At 35.2% G+C, this 24,330-nt stretch overlaps 1 protein-coding gene across 7 annotated transcripts in view; it reads left to right on the top strand.

The window, feature by feature from the left end:
- The window catches only part of DMXL1 (Dmx like 1), an 81,785-nt gene that overhangs the window by 37,303 nt on the left and 20,152 nt on the right, over window positions 1-24,330 (top strand). For 5 of the 7 annotated variants that reach the window (XM_051789288.1, XM_051789289.1, XM_051789287.1 and 2 more), the window contains exons 17-30: window positions 493-717; window positions 1,368-3,059; window positions 3,634-3,744; window positions 5,043-5,212; window positions 6,407-6,504; window positions 7,211-7,376; window positions 8,155-8,407; window positions 10,048-11,138; window positions 11,386-11,577; window positions 12,819-12,895; window positions 13,071-13,198; window positions 14,666-14,914; window positions 15,299-15,412; window positions 23,345-23,508. In XM_051789288.1, the coding sequence (XP_051645248.1) occupies window positions 493-717; window positions 1,368-3,059; window positions 3,634-3,744; window positions 5,043-5,212; window positions 6,407-6,504; window positions 7,211-7,376; window positions 8,155-8,407; window positions 10,048-11,138; window positions 11,386-11,577; window positions 12,819-12,895; window positions 13,071-13,198; window positions 14,666-14,914; window positions 15,299-15,412; window positions 23,345-23,508 (4,730 nt within the window). The remainder of the gene's footprint in view (window positions 1-492; window positions 718-1,367; window positions 3,060-3,633; window positions 3,745-5,042; window positions 5,213-6,406; window positions 6,505-7,210; window positions 7,377-8,154; window positions 8,408-10,047; window positions 11,139-11,385; window positions 11,578-12,818; window positions 12,896-13,070; window positions 13,199-14,665; window positions 14,915-15,298; window positions 15,413-23,344; window positions 23,509-24,330) is intronic. The other 2 variants (XM_051789291.1, XM_051789290.1) reach the window with 1 other exon arrangement.

Raw genomic sequence — 24,330 nt, 5'->3', positions numbered from 1 at the left:
CAGTTTATAGCCTGATGAGTCAAGCTGCTCTGGGCAGATGGTGTAAATGGTCTATTGATAATAGTTTCTGGGAAATGGCATGGAAGGCTATAGAATACACAGTTTTGGGTTACATCCATACAGTGATGAACTAGTCCCAGCTGTTCTAACTAGGACAGCCATGGATATCTTCATTTAATTTTCTAGACCTGCAGATATTTTGTGCTCATGGAAACCTTATTTTCAGTGGGTAGCCACATGCATAACTCTGTCTGCAGTTTTGGTCTTTCTGGTTATAGTTTGATTGTTTTTTTTATAATTTCCCAGCAGTTATAGAATCTCAGAAGTGTTTAATCTGAAATATGCTAGCATTCCTCTTTGAATATGAACGAAAGTAAAATTTTAAGTCATGTTTTATCTGTCTTTTTTGGAACTATTAAGGTGAGTAAAATTACTTCTTGAGTTAAAAGAAATCATTGTTTTTTTAAAATAAACAATGCAAAATTTTTTTAGATGAAAAGATAGGTTCAAATCCACCTGAAGAAGCAACACAAACAGAAGAATTGTATTCTTCACCTGATCCAGAGAAGATCCAATCACCTTTTACTCAAAAGTATCGGGCCTGTAGAGCAAACCTTCAGAGCACCAGCCGGCTTACTCTGTCTTCCAAAATGGTGTATAGTCAAGAGCTGAATATGCCAGAAGCAGTAGAGATAATAAGTGTAAAGCCGTCAGCAGGTTTGTAATTTTTTTCAAAAAGGACTAAAATTAGGACTCCTTGCCTTTCTGACTTTGGTCTTAAAATAGAAACGAAGTAGTAGTAAGTTTGGTATTTGATGTTAAAATTAAAATACCTATAGGATCCAAAAGGTTTGCTAAAACCTGTTTCCCTAACTTTATATCTCCATCCTGGAACTAATACAAAAATAAAACTTTTCTTTAAGGTATAATATTTATTGAATTTCACATTCTTGCAATAAAAAGAATTATACAAGCACAAATTTTGTTTTGCAATCATTCATGAAATTTTTTGTAGGATCTATAAGTTTTAAGGTTTTCATCAGTAATCTTTCAGAAATATAATAGATTTACGTTTTTGAATGGAGGCATGTTTAATGGAAGAGATAATATATAGTAATATTCATGTTCAAATAATATAATTTGGCTTTCCTCTAGAGAATGAAATGGAATCAAAAGGTAAAATGGTTTTGTGGTATTTTTGTCACATTGTCTTCTTTGTGAGGCCCTGTAAACAACCTCTTTGTGAGGAAGTAGTAATATTTTTTTAATTTCAGAATAATAAAATGGTAGCTGTATAAAAACGTCTCTAGTTTTGTGCTTGCTTTTTAGTATTTCCCACAGTGAAAATGTATTTTATTTCATTTTAGGACATCTCAGTTCTTCTTCCATATATCCTGTTTGTCGTGCACCTTATCTGCTGGCTACTTCATGCTCTGATGGAAAAGTTCGATTCTGGAGATGCAGAGTTGTCACTGAATCATCAGGTTTTTCCATGCCGGAATACAGCACACATGGTGATGTTAAATATGTATGGGAAGAATGGCCATTACTGATTGAGGATGGACTTCCTAGCAGTAGTGCTATTAGTGTTCCAGGAAGGCCAACTGAAGTCAGCTGTGCACACACCAACAGATTAGCAGTAGCATACAAGCAGGTAGCATCTAAAAATAGCCATCAAGATTTTGTAATGCATGTTAGTATTTTTGAATGTGAATCTACAGGGGGTTCTTCTTGGATTTTAGAACAGACTCTTAATTTAGATGAGATAGGCACCACGTTTGACTCTGGTGTTAGTATTGACAGCAATTTAGTGGCATATAACCAGCAGGACACTTTTCTGTCTCATGGTGGGAGTATTATACCCAGCAGCAAGCACTTGGTACACTTAGACTGGATGTCTAGGGAAGATGGTTCACATATTCTGACAGTAGGAATTGGATCAAAACTTTATATGTTTGGTCAACTGTCTGGGAAGAGGCAAGAACAAAATAGTAATGAGATTGTAGCAGTCTCCCATAGTGGCAGCACTAAGACCACAACCCTTTCTGGATTTGTTTTGCTGCGTTGTGTTGACTTGGTTTCATCTGTAGAAGGATCACCTCCTTTTCCCGTCTCCTTGTCTTGGGTGCGCGATGGCATTCTTGTAGTTGGAATGGATTGTGAAATGCATGTTTATTCCCAGTGGCAATCTCCTGCTAAGCAGGAACTAGTTAGTATGGATTCCTGCAGTGGAAGTATATCATGTATAACGAGCTTAATGAAACAAAGCCAGTCAGCCGCCTCAGGTCTACATCCACCAAAGAGAACCTTGACCAGATCTATGACCAGCCTTGCACAGAAACTTAGTGGGAAAAGATCTGCCTCTGATCTCTCCGTGGAAATGGAAGATTCTGGTCTTTTTGAAGCAGCTCATACATTATCTCCAACTTTACCTCAGTACCATCCATATCAACTGCTGGAACTCATGGATCTTGGTAAAGTACGCAGAGCAAAAGCCATTCTCTCCCATTTGGTGAAGTGCATTGCTGGAGAAGTTGTTGCTATAAATGAATCTGAGCCTAATCATGATAAGAGGCTCAGATCTCTGACAATCAGTGCTAGCGGAAGTACTGCAAGAGATCCAAAAACATTCAGCAAAACGGAGACTACAGACTATATTGAAATAGACTCTGTTCCGCCATTGCCTTTGTATGCTCTGCTTGCAGCGGATGATGATTCATCTTATTCCTGTTCAGAGAAGACTAATAATCAAAGTAGTCAAAATAAAAAAGATACACCCAATGACAATTATGAAAATCTCTTTCAAAATCCTGTTATAAGTACAGATGATCTTGTTACACTTGATGCAGAAGAAGAGAGTTTGAAACCGAAAGTCATCGATCTTTCTCAGTATAGCCCAACTTACTTTGGACCAGAACATGCTCAAGTTCTTTCTCGTCACTTACTTCATTCAAGCTTGCCAGGTCTGACTAGGATGGAGCAAATGTCATTGCTTGCCTTGGCAGATACAATTGCTACTACCAGTACTGACATTGGAGAAAGCAGAGACAGAAGTCAAGGTAAGGCGTCTGTTCCAAGTTAAATGTACTACTGTGCTTCACAACCCTTTTGGAGAGTTTTTTCCTATTTTGGAATATTTTTGTGGTTTACAGTTTTATTTCATAGTATAGCCTGTATTATTTACTGTGCCATCACAGTATTTACTGTTTAACTAGAGTTTCAAGACTTAATGCTTTGATAAGAATCAAATTTTGTTTTTCTCACTGTTAATGCCACTGTTTATCCATCAGTCCACACACCATGATTATTTTTAGTTCACTTTTGAAGGGACAGCTTTCTTAATGATGAATATTTGTTGGACTATGTATTTCAGAGAAATTGAGAAATAAAGTTTGCAAGCGATTTTTTAATATAACACTTCTTCTGTTTCTTGCATTGAAGAGAACAAAAAGCTTCAAAACTTTTTATATTTGAAATCTTCTTTCCCTTCCCTTGAAGGGAAGAATTGTGAATTATGCTATTATATTTACAAATCTAAAATGTTAGTAGTCACAAAATTGTATTTCTTCTATTAAGACACACAATAACTTCAAGTAGTTTCACTAAAGTGTATGTAAAAATATTTATTTCCAGGTGGAGAAACTCTTGACGAGTGTGGTTTAAAATTTTTATTGGCTGTTCGGCTTCACACTTTTCTGACAACTGCGCTTCCTCCTGTACATCGAGCTCAGCTGCTTCACCAAGGTAACTGATGTGTTTTCTTAGATGAGTTGGATTTTGGTGATGTACATATGACTGGTGTGCTGTTGACATACCTTCACAGAACCAATGGGTTAATGTATTGGGTTTTTTTAAAAAAAATTGTCCAATATGAATAAATGCCAGAGCAGAAAATGTATGCTTTATTTTTGGTCTTGGAAATGAAGTAATTTCTTGTCTAACAAATTTTTAATTTTACTTTTTTTTTCTGTTTCCCCAAATGAACTGACTTCTCTGTACTTCTAGTATCATATCATTCCAATAACCTTCTGCAGGAATAAGCAGTAGAAAGTAGTACATATTTACTTAGGTTTTTAGTGCCTATTGGGAAAAAAAGTATTTTACAGACTGCTTGGACTTTAAATATTTCTATATGCTTACTGTAATTATAGAGTGAACTATTTCAAATGTGGGGGTTTTTGTATAATTTAACTGTTTTCATCCTGATATTGCAGGCAATCGAATGAGGTGGATTTCATTAGTCATAATCAAATCTAAAGAACTGGCTGCGATTACTCTTTTAGCCATCATGACAGTTGATGGCATTTTCAGTCTCATGACTTGTCACCCCTCAGCTGAATCAGAGACTGGCATTTGGCCAAGATGCCACAGCAGAGTATTGCAGAGTTAGCTTTCTGATGAACTAATTTTAGTTGAGATACTTCTGCTCAGAAATCGATGAGAGTGAGAAGTGCCTCCAGGACACATGCAGAAGTGCAGTTCAGTGTGCCTCTCTACAAAGAAGTGTCTGGCTGTCACTCGAGTTACAATTATCCATAACCAGCTGTTACTGCTTAATAAATGCTGTCTTTCTCCTGACATTTTTTTATTTCATGTTTTCTTTTGTATCTCTGTCCTCAAATGTGTTTTCTGCTCTGATTATCTGAAACTTTGCATTTTCAAATCCAAGTCAAAGTAGCAAACTTACCTTTCAAAACTTTGAAAAATGTAATCAGTACATTGTGCTTTGTATCATGGCTAATCTTAGTGCCACCATTATCCATATATTTGATGTTTAGTAACTCAGTTCTTTTCAAACTTACATAAAGAGTTGGCAGACGAAAAATTGTTTTTAGCTATATGATCTTTCTTTAGTATTAGATATACAGTGCTAACAGATGTTCTTACATTTCTGTTGCCTCATCAGCAATGCACTTATAAATGCAAAATAAAGAGTTTGACTTTTTTTCCCTTCTCCCTTTCCCATCCCCTTGACTTCAGATTCTAGAATATTTTATTAATGGATGTCTTTTAAATTTTTTTTTTAATGTGTTATTATGCAGGGTTATCTACTAGTCACTTTGCCTGGGCGTTTCATTCAGTAGCGGAAGAAGAACTGCTGAGTATGCTCCCTGCAGTACAGAAGGGAGATCCAACATGGTCAGAGCTCAGAGCTATGGGGATAGGATGGTGGGTTCGAAATATCCACAGCCTGCGAAAATGCATAGAAAAGGTAAACATAGCGTTCTGAAAAAAAATTACCAAACTCTTTTCAAACAGCTGTCCTGTGGTGTTTACCTTCTATTTACGGGGTTTTAAAGTTTTAGATATATTAAACGTTTCTGAATGTTTCGTGCTGTATTTTTTGTATGTATAGTTTTTTATATGAGTATGAACATTTGTATTCAACTATTTTTTTTAAGTACTTCAGATGTCAAATTCCACCGTGAAATACGTTTTTTGCTTTTAGATATTCCATTTTGGAGGTGGTAATGTGCAGTGCTTATTGTGGATGCTCAAGATACAGATGGAGCATATAGTTGTTTTTAATAGCAAGATAGAGAAACAAGTTATGGAAAAAGGTTCTCCTTAGAAAGCTATCAGAAGTGGGAACAATTTAGGTATTGTACATCTGTCTTGCAAATTGATTAATTTTTGTGATAAACAAACCTTCTACTGTTTTATTTTGGCCTGTGGGGTTTTCTGTGTGTTTGTTGGGGGTTTTGTTCATTTTCTTTATATTAAATATTTTAACCATCACAGATGTGGCAATAAGCCTAACCTCATTATCACTTGTTTTAAGCTGTTGGAAAAGCCAAGTGTGTTGAGCTAGAAAATGACATGCACAAGATACTTTGACTACAAAGCACGAAGTGGTAAAATGCATGTCTCTACTTTTACTTTTCAATCTTTAGTAATTAATCTTCACTTTATAAAACTTAACTGCCTTGCATTAAAAAAATTCCAGGTATTCTGGGCCTGAGTTTCAGGTTATCTTACATAGGTCTTGGACTATTCTTGCTGCCACTTACCCCTTATTGCTTTCCAACCTTCCAAAGTAATCTCCTGTAAACAATTTTTCTCCTGTTGTGACTGGTCCCAGCCTGTCTTTCAAGACTTCATATGTCCTTTGATTACCAGAGCAACTAATAAATTAATTTTGCTATGATTTCAGGAACTGATTTCAGATACAGGGATTCCCACCTGATCTTCCAAAAATCTTCTAGAACTGGGAGAGCATTAACTAAATGATATGAAAAGGGCTCTTGTATCTTCACGTTTGCATCAGACTCACAATGAGAGGAGGGATCCTGTATTAAAGAGTAGTTCCGAGCACTTTGGGGTGTGGGATACCAGAAGCAACAAGAATCTCTTTTCAGATGTATTTAAATTTTGGTTGTTTTTTGCTGTTGAACTGTCTTCACAGGTGGCTAAAGCAGCGTTTCAGCGAAACAATGACCCACTTGACGCAGCCATTTTTTACCTCGCAATGAAGAAGAAGGCTGTTATCTGGGGATTATACAGGTAGGAAACATTCAAGCTGTTACGTGGAGTTTCACACTGGTATAATTTTGGGAAAAAGGTTGAATGCGACGGTAATCCAAAAGAACACAAATATTACCATTGAAAGCTGAGATTTGATTGCTAAATTAGTCATTACACTCGGTGAGTCATTTCTAAGCTTCTTATATTTACTGAAGTAATTTAGTTGCTATTTCTGAAGGTACATGTTTCACATTCTAGTCTCAAAGCTACTGTAGTTTCAGTCACTGCTTAATTCTGTTTTACTTTTGAGGATTAGCAGTGTAGTGTAGTATATGATATGATACAGCATGATATATCTGTCTTTTAGAAAAGTGTTTTTTGTTATAAATTTTACCCTAAGTTCGGGGGACCGAATTATGTCTGTCTTTGAAACGGATGTTTCGTAATACACCGTTCACTGTTTCAAACTTCTTGAAAAGTAGTTTGCATTGTCACATACTCTTAGAAGCTCACCTGGGAAAAATGAGATTTTCTGTATTTGTATCAGGTTAATTGAAAATACCATTAGGTTTTGTATTCACTGACGTTTGTTATTTTTAAATATGAAGCCTTCTCCCAGTGTAGTGACATTGTATTTCCTGTTGTAAAGATCTGTGTAAAATTATACTGGCATCTGAGGAAGTAAAGAACCATGATGCATCTAATAAAATGTATAATATTTTTATCAATTATGTTCAATATGCAGGTCCCAAAAAGATACTAAAATGACACAGTTTTTTGGAAACAACTTTACTGAGGACAGATGGCGTAAAGCTGCATTAAAAAATGCTTTTTCTCTGCTCGGCAAACAGCGTTTTGAACATTCTGCAGCATTTTTCTTGTTGGCAGGACACTTAAAAGATGCAGTGGAGGTAATAAAATGAACTGCTTTTTTATATTTAAGACTATTATATTGTCCCAAATGTACAAATACATGGAATGTGATTTGCATTTTGCATTATTAGTATGGCCCCTGAAGCTTCTGATGCATCTGGTTTGTGCTCTTCTTTCCCACTCTCTAGCCCCCCAAATTAATGCCAAATACAAAACACTGATTTTTGCATTTTGATTCTTTTTTAGCTGTCATCTTAGTGATACTAAAAAGTCACATAATTAATTTCTCTGTTAATAACATATAATAATTTATTATAATATATTATTATTATAATACCTACAATTAAGGGCGTTACCTACCATTATCTTACTTTCAGATTGTCTGCTTAGTCCTTCATGAAGACAGCAGAGTTTTCATTAGGAAATTCGAGACCTGGCATTTTGGCAGTGATGTGTATTAGCTCCTAAAATCCCTTCACCAAACAAACAAACAAAAAAAAAAAGTATTTCCGGGATCTGTTTGAATTAAAAAGTTGTGAGGAAATTCATCTCTGATAATGAAGGATTTGTTCTCTTGAAGCCCATCAATTTTAAAGATCTGTTGTCATGTCACTTAAACTGAAGAAATGCATATCAGATCTTGCATGTAATAGCTGGCTATGCCTATTCTGCATAGTTCCTGCTTGATTTTTTTGGGGTTGATAGAATTACTTATTTTAGTCTGAACAGATTCATGTCAATTCCTGCCTTGTGATCATTTTAAAGAGAGAAGAAATTATGAAGTTTAATCTCTTGAATGTATTTATTTTCAATTAGGTCTGCCTTGAAAAACTGCATGACATTCAGTTGGCTCTTGTAATATCAAGACTTTATGAGTCAGAGTTTGAAGTATCTAGTACTTATAAATCTGTACTACAGAAGAGAGTTTTGGGAAGTGCGTTTACTGGAAAAGAGAGCTCAGGAAACATACACTGTGACCCTTTTCTGCGAAGTATGGCATACTGGATTTTGGAAGATTATAGCAAGGCTCTTGACACTTTGATTAAACATTCTGTTGAAGATGAAGGAGGTAAGAATATAAGTATTTTATCTGTTAGATTTGTTTTAACTATTTGTTCCTTTAAGCAGCAGTTTCTTGAAGTATCATCTGAACAAAACCAGGTACCACATAGTTCTTCACAGTGTTAGTAAATAGCTTGCTGTTTAATAACAGATACGGTGATTGTGTTGTCCTTATCTTGTGTCCCATGAATGGATACTTTGTTCTTTAAGTATATGAATATCAAGATAATGGGATGATCCTACAGTGATGCAGTTGTTTTTAAAGCAGCAGTTTAAAGATGAAGAGAGAAGTTAACTTCATTAGTTAATTTGACTCCATCACAGCCTAAAAAGAAATTTCTGATTGCACAGTTACGTAGGAGAGCCCAGAAAACAGGGTGTTTTGTGGCTTTTAATCATTGGAAAAATAGTTGAAAACATAAACTGCCAACAAAAAGATTTTGATATTTAGGATGGTACAAGGAGGCCCACGTGGTGCCTGAAATAGCATGTAGGTCTCCTAGAGCAATTAATTTCTATGTTCACTTGCTAATTTTATAAGCTTCTAAGAATCAATTATGTTATTTCCTAAAGTTAGTGTTGTCAAGGAAGTTGAGTGTTTCAAGTCCCTGGTAGTTACCATGCTAGCTGGTTTTGGTCCTGGCTACTGAGAGAAATTTGAGGGGAACAAATGAAGACTCAAATACTTATAGTTGTGTAATTACTTTTAAAAACTGATTTCAGTTGAAGTTACATGCCTCAGTATAATTTTGAGTAAATGAGGAGTATCGTGTTTGGTTTTTTCTGTCTTGGTCGCATCTTTCTGTGTTAAGGAATTTTAAAATGTTACTAATTTTTCTGTGATCAGTTCAGTGGCTTGTTTGTTGTGTCTTGCTTTATTTTCTTACTTAAATGGTACTCTTTCATTTACCTCTTATCTGTCACTAGTTGTGCCGTAACTCCTGATGAAGGAGAGAGAAAGAGTCTATCTTCTTCTCAGTTAACCTGGACTCTTTGAAAACTGAGTGACTCATCCTGTTTTGGTGCTTATATCTTTTAAGGGTTTTTCTTGTTGTGAACATGAAAATAAAACGCATAGGTGTTGCACTGCTGTGTAATTCATTTAGTTGTATGTCATACTGCTACCATTAAGTATAAATGTTACAGGTTTCCTAGTTTTATGGTAAGTTTGTTTTTTTTAAGATGTAGACAAAATAAAAAAAACTAATCCAAAATTTTAAAAAAAGACTTTAGCTAAAAATCTTTAGTAAAATGTAACATCTTATTGTCATTTAGAGGTAGCTGGTTTAGAAATCTATACTGAATAGAAAAGTGGTCTTGTTTGACTGCAGCAAAACTGTCCTTGGTACAAGGAAAAGTAGTGGCATCTGTTTTAATTTAAAAAATCTTACTTGCTGTCCCACTCAAGCTTCTCTTTTTAGTAGTGTTTTGGTTTGGCAGTGTCCTCCCCACCAAAATATTCAAATTATAAAGATGCAAAGGAAGGTGGAAAGGGGGGATGCAGTGAAGGAAACAGTAGAACGAATGTATGAATTAGACAGTAGAATTAATATTAAGACCTGATAGCTTTCTGATGAACTCAGGATTTTGCAGATTGATGTTTCTCATGGAATGGTACATTTTCCTCATGCTGCAATCTCTTTTCAGGTGAAGGAGATGGTTCATCAACTTGTAACCCTGCAGTGTTTAACTTCTATAACTACTTAAGAACACATCCGCTCTTGTTGAGACGTCATTTTGGCTCTTCTGATACATCTTCCACACACATATGCTTAACAGTAGAAAATGGATTAGCTGATAAAATCAACCTAGGTGAAAGACGGCTGTTCTTTACCACTGCATATGCTCATTTGAAAGCTGGTTGTCCTATGTTGGCCTTAGAAGTGTTATCAAAGATGCCTAAAGTTGTCAAGAGATCGAAGCCTTTTTATAGATCCCCTAGTTTAATGGATACCAGTAAAGATTTCTCACCATCTTCTCCAGTTAAAGAGTTTGAAACAAAAGACCAAGCTTCCAGTGTTGATTGGTCGCAGCCAGTATGGAATGGTCTCGGTTCATCTTCAGATTGTTCATCAGGAAAACATTCAAGTTCAACTCTTTCCTTTGACTGGAGTCAGCCAAGTCTGGTGTTCCAAGATGAACCCTTGCAACTACAGACAGACAGTGATGAAAATGATGAGAGTGAAGATTCCTCCCTGGTAATGAAAGAGCTAAGACCTCTGAAGAAAACTGAAAAATTGTGTGAAACAAGTTCTAGCTACACAGAATCTTTCAGTGCAGTTGATGACAAAGATGTTCTCAGTCCATCAGAAGATATCATTTCAGCACAGCTGAAGTTTAGAGCATGCCTGAAAATTCTTACTGTAGAGCTTCGTACACTGTCCACGGGTTATGAAGTAGATGGTGGGAAGTTGCGATATCAGCTTTATCAGTGGCTTGAGAGAGAAGTGGTAGCTCTTCAGAAGACCTGTGATTATAATGTTGAAGTGGAAGAGATACAGTCAGGAATTGGAGTAATGCCAGAGGAAACCACATTATGTGAAAACACTGAAGACACAGCTGACCAGCAAAAAAATGTGCTACGGAGAGAAGACTTTCAGAAAAGACGTCAGTGGCTTCTGAAGTACCAATCTCTCCTAAGAATGTTCCTTAGTTACTGTATACTTCATGGCTCACATGGTGGAGGCTTGGCATCTGTCAGAATGGAATTAATACTGCTATTGCAGGAATCTCAGCAGGTATGTGGAGGAGCTTAGTTTGTTTTTTCTCTGCTTCAGGTTTGTAGTGTGTTTTGTATTATTGTTGAAGTTTTCCTACTGTAGCATGCACCTGTTTTATAACAAATGTAAATCTGTTTTTAACAGGTTGTGTTTTCTGTAGGTGTTTGCTGTTGTTGTTATTTAGAATCCTTTCCCCTCTTTCAAAAATATTTATGTTCCATTTAAGAATACGTACTATCACTTTTCATTTCTTGCTTGTTTCTAGGAGCAGTCGGTACAGATGCCTTCCAGCCCTCCACCAGAGCAAAGTTCCATACCTCTCCTATTTGCTTGCACAGCTAGTGCCAAAACAGTGGTGGCTAATCCATTGCTACATCTTGGTAATTTAACTCATGATATATTACATGCTATAATAAACCTTGATTCCCCACCTCATCCAGATACTCAGAACAACAAGGTATGTATTTTTTTTATACGTTTTGTTGTTGTTGTCATTGTCTAATTTGCTAGTCGTGAATTTTTTTCTAACAGCGTGAAAACTTTCTCCTGTGCCTTCCTGTGACAAATAATAGAACTGTGAAACGTAATTATTTTCTCTAGTAATGATCTTGAGCTAAAGTGATGTCCACTGATTTATAAGTTGTTGTTGAGGTGCTGAGCATCTGGTTAAGCAAGCTGAAGAAGATTAGCCTCTCAGAACTGGATATTTGTCCAAGATGACATCTGTTCTGGAAAACATGTTGTACTATACTATCAGTATCATATTTGTCTTATATATATGATTATAATTATTATATTTGACAATATGATCATTACTTCTGGTAATTCCCAGACTGAAGTAAAATGAAAGTTTGAAGAATAAAAATTTATTATTGGCAAAGTGCAGTAAACTTTTTTGTGAAACAGTATATATGTTCGTATAGTAAATATAGTATTTTTAAAAATTATATTTCTGTAAGATTTGTTCTATCTTTAACCTTTGACTGGAAGTCAAACTTAAAGTGTTAGGTTAAGTCTTTCCTAAAGTTTTATATGTGTCAGGTCCCAAATCATGTTTGCTTTTACTAGGGATTTCTAGAGAACACTTAAGAGATTTGCTTGTTCGTTGGAGGGAACAAGCAAATAAATATTATAAACCCTTCATGTTTTAAAACAACCCTTTTGATCAACAGATTCTAGTTTTTTGTCTAAATGTGGTTTGTGATACCTTAAGAAAAATATCAGCTATGTTAAAAATACTGATCAGTGCGATACTGAGTAAAGTGCCTGTGTGTACAAGAGTTGTACAGGAATTGATCAAAAGCTAAGCTGCATTATTGTTTCATTCTGAAGCAAAGTCTTTGTATTCTGAGCCAGCATATTGCTACTGTCTTAGGGTGTAATTACTTATGACTGTTGTGTAGAGGTTTATTACATTGCTGTTTATTCATTGAAAACATTTCAGCTACAGCTGAGCTTTGATATGGGTTGGTGGGGTAAGGGAATACTTCCCCATCCCTTTCATTCAAAGTGAACTGATTTATCTGAAATAAATTCTGAAGTGAAATGTGTCTTTTTAAGTGTGTGTTTATACCTTCTGTATTCAGTGCTTGTTCCACTTTACAAATCTGTACGCATGTGTCATAGTTTGAGAAAGGCTATCATTGTAACCATTGCTCAATCTGACTGTAATATGTTCTATAAAACTTTGTCTTACAGATATATGTCATGCACACCTTAGCAGCGTCGCTCTCCGCTTGCATCTACCAATGTCTTTGTGATGGCCACAGCTACAGGTAAAGGTTAGGAAAAGTGCTTTTTAGAGAACCATTGACACACTGTCTCACTGTAGTGGTCGTAATTGGTAGTGCACCAGAAGGCAGTGCTCACACTTGCCTCTGTCTAGAAAGAACTTTGAATAGTTGTAATCATAATATTTTTGTATAAATTTCTCACTTTCCTGTTTCACAGCTCATTTCAAGCAAATCAGTTCACTGGAACAGTGTATCAGACAGTCCTGTTAACTCAGCGCCATTCTTTAAGAACAGCAAGCTTAGAAGAAACAGTGACTCCAAACACATCACCTGCTCAGTGGCCAGGTATCTGGAGTTGATTTATTTCTTTCCTCCTAAGGAAAACCGAGTTATCTGGATCCACTCTAAGCGCATGTAGCTATGCTCTGGATTTTCTAGTCGTATTTATAACAGCTGTATGGTAAAGTTGGGTTCTTTGATTAAAATTTTGTCTTTTTTTTTTTTTTTTTCAAAACCTCTAAGTTAATGCTTCTGGTTATTCACTAAGTCAAGTTGGCTCATATTGCTTTCTCTTGCTAAAAATGTTAGTGGGGGTTCTAGTGAAGGTCAAGTAAATGGGAAGTAAGGTGAAGTCATGTCTTGTGTTCTACTTGCTCCTCCTGGAGGCAACAAATCAGTCGCACCAGTATTGTACTTCCTTACTCCTGAAAAGCTGTCTTAGTTTGTGCTCCAACTCAGACTTTTGAACTAATTGAACTTATTGAAAATGAGAAGTTTATAATAAATTAAGTTTTTCTGTAGTTCTGAAATCCGTGTTAGATTTCAGGTAATTCTTAAAGTATGTTAGTGAAGCTGTACTAGGGAGCTACATTAGAGGGAGTGTTAGCAATGTAATATATGCATATGTACACATACATACATATATATATGTATGAGCTCCAGTTTACATCGCTAACTTTACTGTAAGTATAACCAAGAAATATGCTTACTTATTATGGTATTTGTTTTTTAAATTAGAAAATTTCACACTAAAAATATTTTTGGAGAGCCTCAAGCAGTCTTTGTGTTTGATGCCATGCTGTTTTTTCTTTTCTGCAAAATGTTCTGACACTAAATCTACAAATTTTAGAGAGAAATCAGATTGTCATCTGTTTTCTCCTTATTTCATTAGTTGCAGAGTTAAATTTCTAATGAACGGAACATGGAATTGTTAGCAGTTTTTCTTATAAGTAACATTACCTTGAACTGATATCTCTGTTTTTTTAATAGATTCACATGCTCTATGAGCAAATTAGAGAGGATGACAAAAAAGCAGAATTATTTGGCCACCACTATTTGCACTTGCACTTATGTGCACAGTGTAACAGTTGAAGCCACATCTGAAACAACAGCTTTTTTGTGGGAGCATCAAAACACAAGATACTCAGTACTTGAGTGAAGGAACACTTGGCAGACAGTGTCTAGTTAAAGTTGATGCCCATGATTTTTGATTGGTTTTACCACTGTAAAGTGAGAAGACATAATTTCAACTTACAGTGTTATGCTGTAGTTATAATAACTGAAAAATTGTTATGCATTTCTTTAACTGTTAGTCCAAAACATGAAACTGAAAAGCTATAATGAATTGTTAAAAATAAAAAGTATACCTCTTTCTCCTGGAGTGTTCAGTTTCATCTAAAAGTTGGAATCTTTTTACACTAGAAATTACTAAATAACATAGGTTGCCAGTCAAAATACCCTTGATAATCTGGAGTACGCTCACAAACACATATATGTGCTTTCTTAAGGAATGTATTTATTTTGTGTAAACAGGAATGACAGCTCTAATACATCTCTTGAATTCTGCTGGTGAGGAAGCCCAACCAGGTCTCACAGTTTTACTTTGTGAAATTCTAACTGCGGTCTATCTAAGTCTGTTCATCCATGGCCTTGCAACACATTCTAGCAACGAACTGTATAGAATTATTGCTCATCCACTGAACGACAAAATGTGGTCTGCTGTCTTTGGAGGAGGAGCTCATACACCCAGCAGAGGACAACAGCAATTAAAGACAAAACCTGGTTAGTTCTCTTGTTTGACTTATATTGTCTTCTGGGATTTTTAAGAAAATTATGTGACTGCTGAAAGCTTAGGAGTAATTTGCTTTAAGTAGTTTGTGTTCAGTAAGAATTCAGTGTGGTTTTAGGTCCACACAGAAAAACAAGGATCTAAAATTATTGGCATAGATATTGGGTAGAAGTAGTGAGCAGAAGTGAATGCTAGTAAAATAAGATTTCCAAGTAGCACAGTTGCTGTAATGTGAGGGAGTTTAGTTGATCTTAAAGAGAAAGTTTCCAGTACTGTTACAGCCAATTTTTTTATGTCAATTTTAAAGCTTTCCAGTTCTCTCATAACAGGTGTATATTCCCATTTTACAAATACAGTATGTTTTCTCTCTTTGACAGGTAGGCACTTCCCAATGCCTAGCCCACATCAGGTAGTAGTGTTCTCCATGGAATGCGTGGGGTTTTCCAAATCCCTTACCTCCTTCAGTACTCATAGTCCTGCCAAATCTTCAGGCAAGATAATAGATTTAGTACTAGGCCTCTACATGCAGTTTGCTATGCGTGGGGCTTTTTTGCATATGCAGAAAGACAGAAAACCTTCTGTTTGCAAGCCATGACATCAAAATTTAAAGTTTTGTAATTAAAGCAGCAGTTGAATTGGGCCTTTTTTAAAAAGAAAATTGTCAATGCTGTTGTAGTCTTCCTACTAATTCTTCATTTGAAATTAATATTAAATATAAAATTATTTTGACCATGGTTTGAAAGGATCAGAAGTGTTTCATATCTTTGGAGAGCTGCTTGTTTCGCTTTTTGAATATAAGCATTATTATGCATGTGGATTTCTAAGTGTTCATTCTATACAATACAAATGTAAGGTGTCTTTTTGATATTCAAATTTGATATTCAGAGAACCTTTTAGGAAAGTAAACATTCTTGAAGTTTTAAAGTCAGATGACGATAAATTTTGCTGAAGTCCAGAATTAATTCCTGTAATGTTTTTCTCTTTGGTACAGTTTTGTGCATTTTAATTTAGTACTATAAAACCAAGAGCAAAAATACTGCAGATTATGTGATTTTTTTTAAAGGAAGATTTTCTAAAGATAAATTTACTTGTTGGCTTTGTACATCACATCTAAAGACATATGTAGAGAGATAAAATACAAGTTTATATAATTTTTGTTATTTTTGTTATTGATATTAGATGTATTTTACATATAAAAATACCTTACCTTGTATTTAAGAAAAACTGTAAATGTGATCTGTTTAAATACCATCTTTATCAGACTTCTGGGAAACTATTTTCAGAGTAGAGGTCTTTAATCAAAAAGGAGCTGTTATTCCGGATCTGATCAATTTTTTCTGTGGTATTGAACAAGTATTTCTCAGTATCACTTTGATAAGGTAAATATGTTTGCCATTACAGAACTGTTAGAAGCCATAACTTCTTTCGTTGACAGTTCTGTTTCCTAGATGTTGGTAACTATGTATACTAGGGTGTGTTAATACTGCTGCGACAACTGCTTTAAAATGATAAATGTATTTACATAGAAATGTGTTCTGAAACATATACTAAATGCCTGTCTGCTGTATGTTTTTCTTAAAGATGAACACTGGCTGTCTGATTACAGATTTAGTAGAACTGTTGCTGCAAGAATAAAGAAGCTCAAACTGAAAGTTTCTGGGAAGAAGGGACCTCTTTAAATACTAGTTTGTAGGGATAATCAAACACTGAAAAAAGGGTCTAAAGGGATTGCAAAGTCTTCGTCTTTGGACTTACTCAAAAGCTTGAACAAATGCCGTCAATTAAGTTAGCCCTGTTCTGAGCAAGGGATTGGACCAGGCGTCTTCCAACCGATGTAATTCTAGGATTCTGCAGGTTATTATTCATTTTTAATATGTGTTTATGTAGAGCAAATTTGGGGGAAAAAATTCTTGGAGAAATATCTTTCTCTGACACTTTTAAAAAAATGGTGGAAGAAGAAAGAAAAAAAAGTAGACCCCCAGAAACAGACGCCCAGTGAAGCAGAGCAGTAGGATTCAAATCAGCTATATTTTTGTGCCTTTACGGTCATTTCTTAGTTTTTCTTCTGACACCCAGAAACAAATTCTGATAAGTGCCTGGAATGCTTGTTCAGGTCAAGTATGGCATGTTCTTCCATAGTATTATTTAGATGTTTTTATAGCTCCTCATTTGGTTAGTCTATAACTAGACTCCTTTCTCTTATGTTTACTTTTAGATTTTTGTGAAATGTTTCCACTCTCAAATAGAGATTAAAAGCCAAAAATTATTAATACTAAAAATTCTGATGTAATACTATATGTCCTACATGTCTTCTCTTTGCCTCCCCTCCAATCCTTAAGTGTATATCTGAATGGGCATATTGATCTCTAAGTTTCAAATGTGTTTTAAGAGATCATAACATTATGTTCGGTGCTGGCCAATGTGATTTCCCTTTCTGCTCTTTGCTTTAGTGGACTTGAGCATGTAATAGCTTTGGATATAAAATTTCTCTTCAACACAAACTGAAAAAACAGAAACCAAAGACTTGTACCTGGTAGTCTTATGAAGTCTTAACATCTATTAGGAATTAATTTCTATGAAAAACTTGCTTTATTGCCTCTGTCAAGTAAAGATCAGACAAAGCATAGCAATTTGGAGCATAGCTTTTTAGAGCACTATACTTTCCAGCCATGTTTCTTGGTTTTGCAATTGCAGCAAATGATTTTGGCAAAGAGGGCTAGAATATGACGTTTTGTTTTCCAAGATGCAGTTATCATCTGAAAAATAATCCTGTTGTTTATTGTAGTAGATCTTTTCAGATTTGTATTTGCCATATAGTTTCTCTTAAAAACTGCCCTAGAAAACCACTACGTAATTTAAGTCTATATAGAGACAGTAAGTTGTCTATCATCCAGAGGGTTCTTAAGGAAAAGTTTGAATTTTGGTTTAAGTTAGATATCCATAATTTCATTTTGTATATTCCATGCTGCAAAAGCAGATGAAATGTAGAACTGCTTTCTAAATTTGAGTATTTTACCAGTACACTTTATACATTTAAAGTTGGGCTTCAGATGTAGAAAATCAGAAATCTAAAAATACTTAACTATTCAGACAAGTTATTTTTCTCCACTGATTGTCCTAAGTTTTAACACAAATATAATTTCTGAGTACTTTGGTAGGGAGAAATGATGACGTGTCAGCTCTTACTATGTTGAGTTCTGCCTGACAAGCCAGAGGTTTTGACAAACAGATGCCTAGATAATGAGGATGTGCACATAAAACTTGTCCATAGGATATTCAGTTCTGCTGTCACTCTTACTTACATCATTATCTTGTTTGATCCTCTGAATTAATTCGTAGCTCTTGCTTACTCTTCACAAACCATTATTCCTGTTCTCTTAGAAAACACATTGTCATTAGAGATCTTACAAATGTCTGACTTAGAGCAACAGGTCATGTAAGTCAAGTTTTTCTTAGGTCATTGTAAAGAAGGAAAAAAATCCAAACAAACAAAAAGCCCCCAACAAAACAAAACACCCCACTCCTTAGAACTTTTGCATTTATCTGCTTGCTTTACTTACTGTGAGGTAGTTTTCATCACAAATCTAAAACAAAACAACAAAAACTGAACTTGCATTAGCAGTGCTTCAGATTAAATCAAGCAGTGCTGTGTTACTGCACTCAAGTTCACCAGCAAGTCAGAAATAGTAAAAAGCCTTAGTGTTTAGACATTATCTTCAGGAATTGCTTAATCTCAGAATAGATGAAAGAATACAGATTCCTCAAGTTTTAAAACCTTCCAGCTTACATAAGGTAACAGCCATGCCAAACTACCGCTTTTTAATGCAGAACTCCCTGTGATCCCATTAGTAATGAAATTTTTGACAACAACATGAGATTAATTGCCTTGAATTCCAGAATTAGAGACTGCAATGTTGGGCTTTTTTCCTTATGGTGCTTTGAAGTACTGAGTGCTTTGTTAGTTCTATGGTCTTTCTAGTCTATATTTAAGTCTTTGGCTTCTCACTATTACTATCTTATTCTTGGCTAAGTCAACTTTTAAAACAACATAGAAGTTTGACTTGAAGTATTTGCACTGTAAATGATGGAGTTTCTTTAGCTCAGTGGAAATAGTCTTGGATGGTCAGGAAATGTCTTGGAGGGCAGAAAATGTCAAGAAAGTTTGCGTATGCCACCAAATATTTTGTTGTAATAATTTAACTTTTCAAGAGGTTTCCCTTCACAATTTATTGAAATGCCCACAATGTGAATAATTATATTATTGTTGTTATTATTGTTGTTATTATTAGTATAAATATCTGAGAGTGTAATATATACCTTGTTTTAAGCTTTGTAATGAATCACCAAACTGCGTCTTAGGGAACTTTAATTGCTATTGCTCCTGTTGATTGGAAATTCATTAAATTCAGCACTGTGGCCACACGAGCTGTAGCCTGTAATCAGAATATCATATCAGCTTCAGGGTTTATCAGCTTAAAAAATGCAAATTCTTTCTAAGTTTGAAGTTGAGATATGGAGCTGTGTAGAATTTCACCAGACTGCTGTTCTAGTTTGCTTTTATAACTTCCCAAAGAATTGCACAAATCTGTGCAGGGCTTAGACTTCCTAAAATGATTCAAGGTGTGACTCAAAATTGGTATTTCTTTGTAGTATCTTTATTATTACGCTCTGGTTCTGGGCTTCAGCAGTGCTGGTACTTGTTGATGTCTGCAATCAAGGAGGATGCTTTTGTAAGAGGAGAGCTTCATAATTTCATATATCTTCATTAAGACTTGTGTTTTTTGTAGGGTCTTGGGCTGTTGATGCTTCATGCATACACACAGTCATCAGTAAAATACAGTAACTCTGACTTGCGTTTTAGTTTTTGGGGAAGTTGAACCTTTTAGCTCTTCCAGGGACAGAAGGGAGGCAGCAGATCTTTTGACTATCATTGCGTGTATTATAACTTGGCACAAATTAAAGGATTTTCCTTGTCTGAAATAATCCAATATTCTTGAGAAATAACATAAATTTTACATTTGTCTTATAAGTAAAATGTGAGCAAAGATGAATGCTTTAAATACAAAAGAAACACAAAAAAGGATTTTAACTAGAAATATATGACAAATTTGAAAGTGAATGTAATTTGTTATTTGAAATCCCAAATGACAAATTGGGATTTTTAATGAATTTGTTACTGTATTTAATTTTTTTAGAATGCATAAAAAGAAATCTGTGTTTGTAGTAGGTATTTCAAACCCCTTAGATGGTTGTACTTTCATTTGCCTTAAATACTGAATTTTTTCCAGTGGCTAGCAGTATTCTTAAAAATACAAAGAATGATCCAACGGAAGGAAATAAAGTACTGTTTTGAAGTAAAATATTTGCTTTTTGAATTCTGCTTAAAAAAACAACCTGCAGACATATACTTGCTTATTTCTGCATCGTGCAACATGTGCTCCTTATTTCATGCTAGTGAATTTCTTTTTTTTTGAGCAGTTGCTAAAAATTCATAGTGATGCATGTGCATGCTCTTTCTTAACTGGTAAGCTTTAAATAATGAATTGAAAATTTTACTGCAGTTACTGCATTTTTGACTTTTAGTACAGGTAAGTGGATTTCAAATAATATCCCTAACAGGATAAAAAAAAAAATTATGACACAGTGTAGTAGTGCAACACATACTGTTATGATATCCCTATGTCAAGATGAAAGATGAGGTGTCTTCATCTTTTATTTGATTCTATACATAAATTACTTTGTAGCTGTCATGGTTTAACCCCAGCCAGCCACCAAGCCCCATGCAGCTGCTCGCTCACTTTCCCACCAGCAGGATCGGGGAGAGAATCGGAAGGATGAAAGCCAGAAACCTCCTGGGTTGAGACAGATGGTTTAATAGGAAAAGCGAAAGCTACACACACAAGCAAAACAAAACAAGGAGTTAATTCACTGCTTCCCGTGGGCAGGCAGGTGTTCAGCCTCTCCAGGAGAGCAGGACCCCCTCATGCATAAAGGTGACTTGGGAAGACAAACACCATCACTCCAAACATCCTCCCTTCCTCCTTTTTCCCCCAGCTTTATATGCTGAGTGTGATGTCATATGGTCTGGAATATCCCTTTGGTCAGTTTGGGTCACCTGTCCTAGCTGTGTCCCTTCCCAACCTCCCATGCACCCCCAACTTCCTCAACCTGCGTGGCAGTATGAAAAGCAGAAAAGGCCTTAATTCAGTGTAAGCCCTGCTAAGCAATAATAGAAACATATCTGTATTATCAACCCTGTGTTCAGCACAAATCCAAAACACAGCCCCATATGACCCGTTGTGAATAAAATTAGCTCTACCCCAGCCAAAACTAGCACAGTAGTTCAGCTGCTTGTGATGGTAATGTTCATCTTCATACATGGTCAGAAATCTTTTTGAATCTCCTTGGAAAAACATGTTTTTTTCTTGTCCAAAAATGAGCAGAAATTATGAAAAAATTCCATCAGCTAGTGTGAGTACAGAGAATTTGTCCATTTGAAAAAGCATAAAGAATCGTGAGGTATAAAAAAACAGAAAGTTTTTTTTTTAAACAATCCACTTAAATCTTACGTGAGTTGGGATTAACAGTCATCTCAGTTTGTGTTAAGAGCAAGGAAGTCTTATACATGGAATATAATGGCTCGTAAATTTGTGCTATTTTTCTTTTGTCCAGAGTGTTAGACCTTCTGTGTTCAAGTGATTGGAATACCCATAAGAGCTTTGAAGGAAATTTTTTGATTCTTTCAAGCATCTGTCAAGAATCAAAAGTCTCCTGTGGATAAAACTTAAAAACAAAAAAAATAAGGGTATAGGAAATACTTCTTTGTAGTAGTTCACTCCAAGAATGCATAGGTGTGCTGGCTCTTTTTTTGCCATCCCAAGCATTATCAAGAGGAGAAAGTAAATTTGGAGGCTTCGGTGGTAGTTTTGAGGGTTAATTTTGAGCAGAAGGGAATTGGAAAGTTAAAACGATAAAGAAACCCATTTGTATTTATGATGTTCGATTTAGTTCATCCTTGCAAACAGTTTGGCCCAACGTGTTGATGCTTGTACTCGGTGACAGTAATATCCATTCTCCAGGTCAGCTCTTTTAGACTGCAGAATTGCCATCTAGGATCCTAATTATTACTGCTGCTAGGTCAGCCAAAAACTTGGATCATAAGACAACCCATGTTGCCCTCTACTGAAGAAAAAAGACTTGATTAAATAAGTCTTGGAAATTTCATGGATTCCAAGAGGAAGTTCAAAAAATCAACTTCCTTTTTATCCTAATGTTTTAGCTTTCTGTGTTTTTACTTAAGTCTTGAACCCGTTAATTTTTTCACTATAGAAACTAATCTCCGTGCCTTACATATATCTACTTGAAAATAAAAAACCCCCACCTTTTAAAATGAAGTAGGAAATTGATTCAAGTCCCTTTTGTCTGTTATGAAAGTGAGTGATGGTCAGCATGTTTTATCAAGTCTCCAAATAAAATTTCTTTTCTCCTTTGTCCCTTTCACTTCAAATGTGTTCTGGAGAGCTAGAACACTAACTTATTGCTCAGGGACAGTGACAACAGGTATCATTCCTCCTCCACTAACACAAAGGCTGTATTGGGATATTCACCTAACAAGGTCCAGAATGATTTCAGGTTATTAGGTGATATAACTGCATTAAGATATTCCTGAAAGCTTGGATAAAGTATTTCCTTGAGTACTGTAATCATCAAGAATGTAAGTCAGATAAATCTCCCACAGACACTTCTTTCGTGTGAAAAAAGTCAATGTTGGGGCAAGCGAGGGGAGCTCTCTAGTCCTAGGACTTTGGGTGTTACTACAAATAATTAGTCCTTCCCTGTTTAATAAGATATATGTCAGATTGCATTAGTTAAAACGGAATCTTTCATATTTGCTGGAGAAATGTATTGTTGGGACATAGGATTTAGCAGAATTGTACCATTTAGAAAAAATACAGACCTCTACTACAAGGAGACATGGAATTAAAACTTGAGTAAGAATGGCAAGAATGTATATTGCTTACATATTTGCAATATACATTCTGAAAGACAAGACTTTTGGCTTGTCTTAAAAGCAAGCATTATCAGTATTCAGTAGTTCTTATTAAAGTGATTTAGTTTTGTAATATCGTTGCTTGAGTAATGATATTTGTCATCTTTGTAGAAAGAGAGCTTGTAATGCAGTTATGGGTGTACTCTACTGTTCTGTATTATTTGTGCTGGGAGTTTTCATGTTCTGGAGTTCTAGTTACGTATCAGTTTTATGTATTTGAGGATCAGCATTTTCTATTTTTGTTACAGAAACGTTAAAATTTGAAAACTTGTAATGAAGATTTTTACTTTCTATTATGAATCCCTTTATTAAAAGCAATAGGGAGGTGAAGCAGATGGTTTAAAGCAACATACTGTATTTTCTTTTTCCATAGATGATGGAGAGAAACAGCAAAAACGTTACAGGCTTTCATCAAAAACCTCGCCGAAAGAGAGTTCTCAGTTGCCTGCATTGCCATTGGTAGACCAAGAATTTCCATGTCACAAAGAAAGATTTATCCCTCCTGAGCTTAGCATCTGGGACTATTTCATTGCAAAAGTAATTTTTTGCTATTATGACTATTAAATGTCTTCTGTCACTTCTGGACCAGTAGTTTTTCTTATCTTAGTCATTATTCTAGATATTGATATGATAAAACTTGCCGGTTTTTATTGCTCACATTTAGCTTTTTCTGAAACACGGATATTTCTAAAACATTAAATAGATATTTTGAAATAGCTTTCTTAAAAACTGTTGTTATTCAGTTAATTTGGTTTTAGGTAATGGTATGAACAAAACATGTTTTTTATTCTTGCAGCATACAAATGTATAGATAGTTATGGGCCAGCTATTTAGATGAACAAGGAAATGTGAAAAGCTTTTTGTCAGCTATTTCAATTGGATGAAATGAACATGTAAGCTTACTAGGAATCAAATTATATTGCCTCCTGTTAAGTCTGCTGTGGCAGATCTTTCTTTGTAGAAAGTTACGTAATGGTATACGAGTACGTAATGGCACATTTCTGTATCATATGTTAGTTATACCAGCAAAATAAATATGTCAGTTGTATTTTAGGAACAAGGACAAAAAAGAAATTGCAAATACTGAATAAACACAGTGAGGCACCAATAGTAGGCTGGTCATATATTGAATTCTGTAGGGAAAGGATAGGATTTTCTTGGTCTTTTGTCCTCTGAGCCCTTGGAAGAACTAGAGACAATATACTCAGTTTTTGGCTTCTCTCTGACCAACTTGTGTGTCCTATGTCTTGTTTGATATATTTGACCTATAAATATATGAATAAAGTAAAATAAGAATTGGAAAACTGTTAGTGTTTTCAGCATTAGAATTTTCAGTAATATGAAAAATAGTTAAACAGT

The sequence above is a fragment of the Manacus candei genome, unplaced genomic scaffold (assembly GCF_025592945.1).
Source record: "Manacus candei isolate 608988 ecotype Guabito, Panama unplaced genomic scaffold, ASM2559294v1 h1tg000027l, whole genome shotgun sequence".
Lineage (NCBI taxonomy): Eukaryota > Metazoa > Chordata > Aves > Passeriformes > Pipridae > Manacus > Manacus candei.
This window is presented reverse-complemented; position numbering and strand designations above follow the sequence as displayed.